At 39.2% G+C, this 8,847-nt stretch overlaps 1 protein-coding gene across 1 annotated transcript in view; it reads left to right on the top strand.

The window, feature by feature from the left end:
• LOC131367167 (uncharacterized) overlaps positions 1-3,375 on the top strand; it is an 11,799-nt gene extending 8,424 nt beyond the window's left edge. The window contains exons 8-13 of the mRNA XM_058412431.1: positions 843-925; positions 1,341-1,464; positions 1,749-1,909; positions 2,735-2,808; positions 3,160-3,241; positions 3,367-3,375. Coding sequence (XP_058268414.1) covers positions 843-925; positions 1,341-1,464; positions 1,749-1,909; positions 2,735-2,808; positions 3,160-3,241; positions 3,367-3,375 — 533 coding nt within the window. The remainder of the gene's footprint in view (positions 1-842; positions 926-1,340; positions 1,465-1,748; positions 1,910-2,734; positions 2,809-3,159; positions 3,242-3,366) is intronic.
• The last annotated feature ends 5,472 nt before the right edge of the window (positions 3,376-8,847 follow it).

The following is an 8,847-nucleotide window of genomic DNA, read 5'->3' on the forward strand; positions in this document are numbered from 1 at the left end:
ATATTGGCACCTTTGGTAAAAAAGTTATTTCATGGTCTAGTTAAGTCTCTCATTGGAAATATGAGAGAAATTTAAGCTTATTTGAAGTTATTCTGAAGAAAATATAAAACACTTAATGACTTAATATCATTCCTATAATGCCTGATGATGAAGTTTCCTCATTATTTAATCATCTAATCTTCACCTTGTTGAAGAAAGAGCATTGGGAATTGACCTTTGTGTCACTCTATATTTATTCCCCAGTAAAACAGGAAGTCATGGTTCTCTTATGACATCCTAATCACTCATAGCCAAATGAAAGAGTAAAGTGTATAATGCAGCCTTGCTTGAGTTAAGGTTTATTTACAAGAATTTGTAAGAATAGCAATAAGGTGTATAACTACAGGGTTTTAATTTTTCTTGGAAATTTATTTGAGTGTAATGTTGGAGAAGTGACAGATTAAGCTTATTAACCATTTATAATTGTTTTACCCAACATTACAAAGAGTGGCAATAATTCTAGAGCTGACTGTTTTAGATTATATTATTTACCTAGTTCAGTTAACCAGACTAATATAGTTGGAAACTTGGATGATGATGATGATGATGATGATGATTGCAGAAATGAAGAAGCAGCAGTTGATCAAATTAGAGAATGAAGCATTAGAGGACCTTTTCCGCCGGCTCAGGGAGGTGACCGGCGAGGAAGATTTGGAAATGCTCGTGACCAAATGTTTACAGCGTGAGTCAGCTCTGTCTAATCTCCATCTAATTTCAGATGATTAATGCTTCAGATTGGATCTGTAATAAAGGTTGTGTCTAATTTAACCTGGTTGCTGTATAACATTGTGTATTGTTTACAGGTGAAGAAAAGTTCATCTTTTACTATAGATACCTTACTGAGCAAAGAAGAGAGATTGAGGATTTGAAAGCTGAAATCAGATCGGTAAGTCAAAATCAACATTTTTTACTATTTTTCCAGTAATCTAAATATACCTGATCAGCCAGGAGATGAAGCTAACAAAGTCAGTGTAACTAAGAAATAATAGATAATTTCCAAATCAGCATTTTGTTCACTGAATGTAAAAACCATGACAACATGTGACTTCAGACTCAGATAAGATGTGTTTAATTTAAATACCTAAATAAGTACAATTTATTCATGGAAGGTTGACCTTAATTGCTGTACGTAAATAAGAGCATAAAAATATAAGTGAACAATAGAAATGACATGGAAATTTTTAAAAACAAATCTGAATCTGACCCATCTGAAGTCATCACCTCTTTTTATGTTCATATGAAACATCACAAACACGCTTATCCGAAAATAGCTCACTGTGTGTTCCTGTTCCCTGATCCAGACAAAAGAGGAGATGGAGAAGTTGAGAGATCGGAGATCGGAAGAACCCCCCACCCTCAATCAGCAGAGAGACATTGAATCTCAGATCCAGGAACTCACTGAGATCCTGGATCAGCTTAATACAGGTGAGACAAGGAGGTGCTGACTAAATAATATGTAAACAAGTGCTCTAGCACATACTGCAAGTGCACAAGATCTATACCTAAATGCTGAGTTGTGTAGAGTTGTGCAGTGTATAGAAAACAGGGTTTTGTTATTTCACTGGATTTATAATTTACAAGCACAAGTAAAAAGAAATTGAGATTTTGGGTAAAACAGATACAGTGCAAGTTTTTTTTAATGAGATCCTTAGAACATGTAAAAAAGGTTTTTGTTTCACACATTTTTGTGTGTGTGTGTGTTAATGTAGGGGTGAGCGACTTGTATCATGAGATCGGTTGCGATCCTCCGTTGGACAAAGTGCTCAGTTGTCCAGGTTGGCTTAAAGACTCCAGCCTTACAATTCACCTGAGGCTACTGGCCCAGAAAACCAGTGAGCTGGTCGCTGTCCAGAATTTCATCAAATTCAAGGTACAGTAACGATGAAACAAGATCCACGTGTCCAACATTTCTTGTTTTTAGTGAGATCGTCTCTTGCACCTGGTTTGAATAGGATTAGGACTTTTTGATTCACAGCGCCGTGTTTTTTACTTTTTATATTCTAATCTCTGTGTATTTGTGAGGTGTAAAATAGTAAGTGGTGTAATCAAAATATGTTAAAAGATATGTTAAAATACATTTAAAGCCGCTCTGCTATTAAGAATGTTGACGTTCTGAGTTTGATCACTTAGTGTCACTCTGATGTAAATCCAGCGCTTAGCTTCAGATCTGTTCCTCTTCCATCTTTTCACACCATAATTCTGTTAATTCTATAGTCTTGCATTCATTTTACTCACATTCTAAATAAGAGGACATCAGCAGGACAAATATTAACAATTAGAGGAGATTTCAGGAATGCAGTCAGGAAATTTTCATTTTCCAGGAATCAGTAAAAACTGTTGTGTGAAATTAATCACATCTCCACTCTCTCCACTTCTAAAAATATTTTAAAAACCAAACTGACGCAAGATAAACTTTTAATCTACAAACTTCACATATAAAGCTACTCACTTCAATTAAAGTGTAATGGTGGCAATCAGTATTATTTCTTTCTTTTTTTATTATACTGTATTAGATAATATAAGATAGCTTTCATCCCATAGTTGAGAGAGTAAAGGAGACAAAGTTTGTCCTCCTATTGTACAGGGTTTTGATGTATTTGATATGTCTCTGTTTACGGCAGATTCGGGTCAGTAGGAGTTTTGTTCTAGTTCGGACAGCTCAGACTGAGTTATCTGTGTTGTTTTCTCTTAACAGGATCAGGATCAGGAACTAGCTCAGGTGCCGGCTCTTGTCGTTCAGCCTCCTGCCGAGCAGCCTCTTGAATTTAGGTAAGTGTGTCAAGACTGTAAGGCTGAAAATGTTAAGTTACGTCTTACAGGTGATTTTTTTTCATCATGCTCATCATGATTTTCTCTGACTTTCTTTGTATTCATGTTAGTAAGTTGATAAATGCCAATCAGACTTGTATTACCAAGCCTGTTCTTAACACAACTGATTTGCATTTGCCCCCAAATTATAATAAATAATATTAATTTATTTACCAATTATATTTACAGTTCAATGATATACAATTCATACAATATTTATAAATATTTAAATACAATTCAGTACAATTATAATTTACACAGACTAAAAAAACCTCAGGATTTGTGCATGACCAAGTTATGTTTATACTCCAGTGATATGGATCAAGTGAGTATCCCCGATTATGACAAGCGACCTTTGACCCTGGAAGAACTTCGCCAGTTCGTTACGAAAATGGTAAGAAAACACAAACACACACACACACACACACACACACAGGAAGTAGTCTTTGGTTTAATCACGTTACATGGTGCTTTGGTTTTAAGTTTTAAACTGTGTCTCTGTGCAGATTCTTGAAAAAGAAAAAGTGAAGCGTGAGGCAAGGGTCAAGAGGGCCCGGCTTAAGAAAAGTCAGGGCTCTGTCCATCCAAAGACCCTCACCCAGTGAAAAATGAGACTGGTCCCACCATCTCTGAGGGTAAAGCCACTGACTGTCTTCAAACAACGTCTGAAGAACTACCATTTCCAGAAGCACTTAAACTTTCTTTCCCTGTTTTTATGTATTGTCACAGTATATGTTAAAGAAATAAAAACACCAATTTTAGGCTAATGGTATCCTAAGTCTGTAACCTATTGAACCAATGTTAATGTATTCAATGATAGAGACTTAAAGCACTTTTGTACTTCGCTCTGACGCTTCTGCCAAATGCCAGAAATGTAAATGTAAAAGTGAAAAGCCAGAGGTCTGTCCATCCAAAGACAGCCCCATTGTAAGAACTCGCTGGATGCGGGAGAGTTAGAATCCATATGCGGATCTTTATTGAAATCAACAGGCAGAATCGTAAACGGCAAGGCAGGCAAAAAGGCCAAAACCGGAAAGCAATAACTAGGCAAACAAAACCAAAACAGAAACTGAGAATCGAAGAATCAGGAAAAAAGGCAAACACACGCCTCCCATTCCACAGCGTGGTTCGAGGTGCTGGAATAAATTAGTCGTGCTGCTTCCTTTAGTTGCCACAAACTTCAGACATATTTTACAGCGGGCTTTGGCTTGTTTAACGTCTGAAGTTGCAAACCCGAACCATTTCCATGCAATTGAAGAAACCGCACCTCTCTTGGAAACAAGCTGCTTGGTTTCGTCAGCGCATGCTGCCATGTTGTATTTAGTACTTCCCAAGTGTAAATCACAGAGAGGCGTCGCAAAACTACGGAAGCTCGCTGCGCCAAACCAAAAGTGAAATCGTAAAATCGATTTTCGTTTTTTCAACATCGACATAAACCATAAATTCGAATTAATCGATAATGACGATTAATCGCGCAGCTCTACATGAACACAGTCAATATTCCGGCGAGGGCTCCCTCTGGCGGTCTGGACCTGTGAACACCGTGACAGAACCCCCCCCCTCTAGGAACACCTCCAGGTGCTCTACGCCGGGGGTGACCCCTGGAACGAGGAGCGGGCCTGTTGGGGAATTTAAGGTGGAACTCCTCGGTGAGGGCTGGGTCCAGGATATCCGAAGCGTTCACCCAGCAGTGCTCCTCCGGGCCATACCCTAACGGGCCATCGATGTCCAGGGGCGGGGGCGGTTCCAGAGGTGAAGGGGTGGAGCCGGTGGGTTTGTGATGGGGTTTGAGCAGGGACATGTGGAAAGTAGCCAAGATGCAGTAGGTTGGGGGTCTAAGTTGAGTCTAAGATTCTTAGTGGATAACCATACCTTCTGGCCCACTTGGTATTCATGCTGAGGGCGTCGCCAGCAGTTCGCCTGGATCTCCTGTCTCCTCACTGCCCGCTGAAGTCTCACATGAGCCCGTTCCCAGACCACCTGACTTCTTCTAGACCAGTCCTCCACACTTGGGACACAAGACGGTTCTCCAGACCAGGGGAATAGTGGAGGCTGGTAGCCTAGAATACATTGAAATGGAGTCAGCCCAGTGGATGAATGACGTAAAGAATTCTGGGCATATTTTTATGAAAACTGTTCTTTAAAATGATATTTGTAAGATTATGTTAAAAAACAACAACAATTACTTCCATATTCATAGTTTGAAAAATCTTACACTGATTGTCTGTATCCTTGAGGAAACAATTTTCCTCCAGGTTTTTTTTTAAAAGAAAAGTAATGATCATGTCAAAGCTTTTTAGTCTAACGATGATATTTAATTTATTTAATTACAAACATCGGTGTTGTTTAAAGTTAATAACAATGGAATTGATCACAACAGTGGGTTTATTTGTGAACACTGCTAGACAATCATATAAAAGCCAGCAAATGGATAACCATGTGTAACACCCTCACCGCCTGATGAGGACAGATATTAATCATTAAATCAGAAAGACACATCAGACTCTGAGCTGCTGCTTTCCTCAGAATGGTTTTATTATTTGAATTATTCACATTTGTTTTGCATTATTTACATGAATCAATCGGCAATTTACATATTTGCCGATAAAACTTACACGAAAAGAGTTGAAAGAAGAATAAAGAAAAAACCTTACACATTAACCAATATTCTTTAAAAATAATACACATATATCTCCACTCTTTTTTTTACATTAATGTATCTATCCCCTGTTTCTTGCTTATAACAACTTGGGTTCTCACCAGTGTATTTACGTTGTGTTGGTGTGATTATGGAGAAAGGAAGAGGCCAGTTGTGGCTGTGTAAAACACACAGCAGCTCTCTTTTATTTGGATAGGTTTCTCTTCAAAGCAGGCACAATGAGATGAGTAGGCAGACATCCTTTCCAAAAGCAAACAGGTAAATAGGTTCCTTGCAGCTCTAATATGTTGGTGCATGGTACACCTCACCACAACTCACTTTTTTAAAAAGGACAAGACAACACGTGGTAGGTTCATGGTCTAATTCTTGGCCAGTGTTCTGTATGAAAACTGCCTAAACATTTGAAGGCCATTCCTTCGAGGTATTCCAGCTGATGCATTATAAACACTTGCACTTCAGATATGTTGATTCTATTACCTTTCATTAATTTTAGAACTTCCTGTGACCATGCAGACTTGATAGAGTAGCACAAACATAACATGATAATATAAAAAAAAGTACCATTGAAATTATAGCAGGTTTAACATAATCAAGAGAAATAATATATTTGCAATAAAATGGATCTACTCAAGCCATTCACAAAGAGAAATACAAGGTAATGTGACAATATCAGTAACTAGTGCAGCACGCTTACACAGAAACAGCAATCATTGCCAGCCAAAGTTATTATGAGCAAAGTCACACAATGAACCAGAAATCATCAGAAGCCTCTGGTTGGACAAAGCCCCATAATTTGCAGAGACTCTAGTTTTAGCAAAGTCCAAAACGGAACAGAAGAAGAAAAAAGCTTCAACACTTCACCAGATTAACAAACAGAAGCCTTTATTATTATTATTATTATTATTATTAAGGCCATTGGTTCATGCTCTGCCTGAGGGGCGTTGTTGGTGTAAACAAAAACTGTGCCTAGCAGAGGACGGTTTCAATCCATCGACCTCTGGGTTATGGGCCCAGCACGCTTCCGCTGCGCCACTCTGCTCAATGCACACCCCAGATGGGACTCGAACCCACAATCCCTGGCTTAAGAGGCCAGTGCCTTATCCATTAGGCTAGATTAACATGTAATCTAAGAACACAAAAGCTATATGCAACATATCTATATTTTCTATATTTCTTTTGTCATCGTCTGTCACTGGACAATAAATTCTGGCCTTGTCCTGGCTATGTCCAGTTGCTGATGTCCTATAACGTCCACACTTTCTGCAAGTGCTGGCCTTCCACTCACCTAATGTATGCATGTGGTTGACGTGGCAGAGGTGGTTGAAATGCTGAAGTTGGAGGAACACTGCCTGGCTGATGGACCATCATGGAGGGTGGAGTGCTGCTGGGCTGGGGAGTGCTGGTGGCTGAGGGTCCAGGGTCCACAAATGTGGGTTCGGTGTGGGGACCATGCTTGATAGAAGTGCTGGGCTCGATGGGAACAGCGCCAGCTTGTGCAAGTATGCCTAAAACAACATGATGAATAAAATATACATTAACAGTCTACATATATGGCAGAAAAATTTAAGCAATGGGTAAAGAGTTTAGGTGAGATATTTCAGATATAATATACTGAGACATTTTCATGCCAAAGTCTCCTCAGTAACTTGAGTTGGAGAATCTGGAAAAAAGTGATGAGTGTCCACAGGCCTGCATTGGACATTTACTTATCTGTAACATAAAAAAAGACTGTCAGTTGGCTCATGACCTATAGATTACATGGTATGGCTTTATGTCTTTTCTGTACATACCCTCTGGTGAGGAGCAGGTCTGTCGCCAGCTGCAGAGGGCCACACACCTGTGCTGGAAAACTGCCATGGCCTTACGAGATTTTTGAGGCTTCAGTAGTAGTAGAAAATCTGTTGAAAATCAACAGCCTGGCTCGCAGTCACACTCTAATTCATCCCAAAGGTGTTCTATCAGGTTGCGGTCAGGACTCTGTCCAGGCCAGTCAGGTTTCTCCACACCAAACGTGCTCATTCATCTTTGTGGACCTTGCTAGTTGGAACAGGAAGGAGCCATCCCCAAACTGTTCCCAGAAAGTTGGGTGCATGAATTGGAATGCTGAAGCATTAAGAGTTCCTTTCACTGGAACTAAGGGGCCAAGCACAACCCCTGAAAAACAACACCTGAATACAATGATTTGGAGGGGTGTCCCAAAACTTTAGGCACTATAGTGTACATGAATCAGTAAATAAGCTTTGCATTTGTGAAGTATGAACGGGGCAAAGCAGCTGTGACATATGCTGACATTTGGTTTGTTACAATAACACAGCATTCAGTGATATTTTACTTATCGCACAGCCTGAACAATTTGAGCAAAACAGAATCTACAGGATTAATGACAGATATATGGCACATATGTACAAATTAATTCATAAACAAACAACAACAACAAAAAAAAACATCTAAAATCAGAATTCTGATTAAAGAAAGGTATGGGAACATTACTATAACATTAGTTTGTAGTTTTAAAAAATAATTCCCATTTGGAAAAATTCCTGTGATAAGAGCCTGAAAAAAGTTCTGGAAACAGCTGGACCTACTGTAAAAGCAACTTTGGTGAATATTTGTTGTCAGCAGTAACAAAACGTTTTAAGGACAGTTTGTTAACAACCAGATGTTATGTGTGTGTGTGTGTGTGTGTGTGTGTGCATGGTGTCCTCACATCACATCCCATTCAGGATGTATTCCTTCCTCTTGTTCAATGTTACCAGATTTGACTTCGGTTGGATTTACCACGAACTTGGCCAACTTTTTCTCAGTGCCAAGAGACTTCTTACTGTCACCACTATGATGTGGCCATATTAATAGTTTTACATACACACACACACACACACACACACACACACATATATATAATATATATATATATATATATATATATATATATATATATATATATATATATATATATATATATATATATATATAGACTATATTGCCAAAAGTATTCGCTCACCTACCTTGACTCGCATATGAACTTAAGTGACATCCCATAGGGTTCAGTATGACGTCGGTCCACCCTTTGCAGCTATAACAGCTTCAACTCTTCTGGGAAGGCTGTCCACAAGGTTTAGGAGTGTGTTTATGGGAATTTTTGACCATTCTTCCAGAAGCGCGTTTGTGAGGTCACACACTGATGTTGGACGAGAAGGTCTGGCTCTCAGTCTCCGCTCTAATTCATCCCAAAGGTGTTCTATCGGGTTGAGGTCAGGACTCTGTGCAGGCCAGTCAAGTTCATCCACACCAGACTCTGTCATCCATGTCTTTATGGACCTTGCTTTGTGCACTGGTGCACA

This window comes from Hemibagrus wyckioides, linkage group LG16 (genome assembly GCF_019097595.1).
Source record: "Hemibagrus wyckioides isolate EC202008001 linkage group LG16, SWU_Hwy_1.0, whole genome shotgun sequence".
Classification (NCBI taxonomy): domain Eukaryota; kingdom Metazoa; phylum Chordata; class Actinopteri; order Siluriformes; family Bagridae; genus Hemibagrus; species Hemibagrus wyckioides.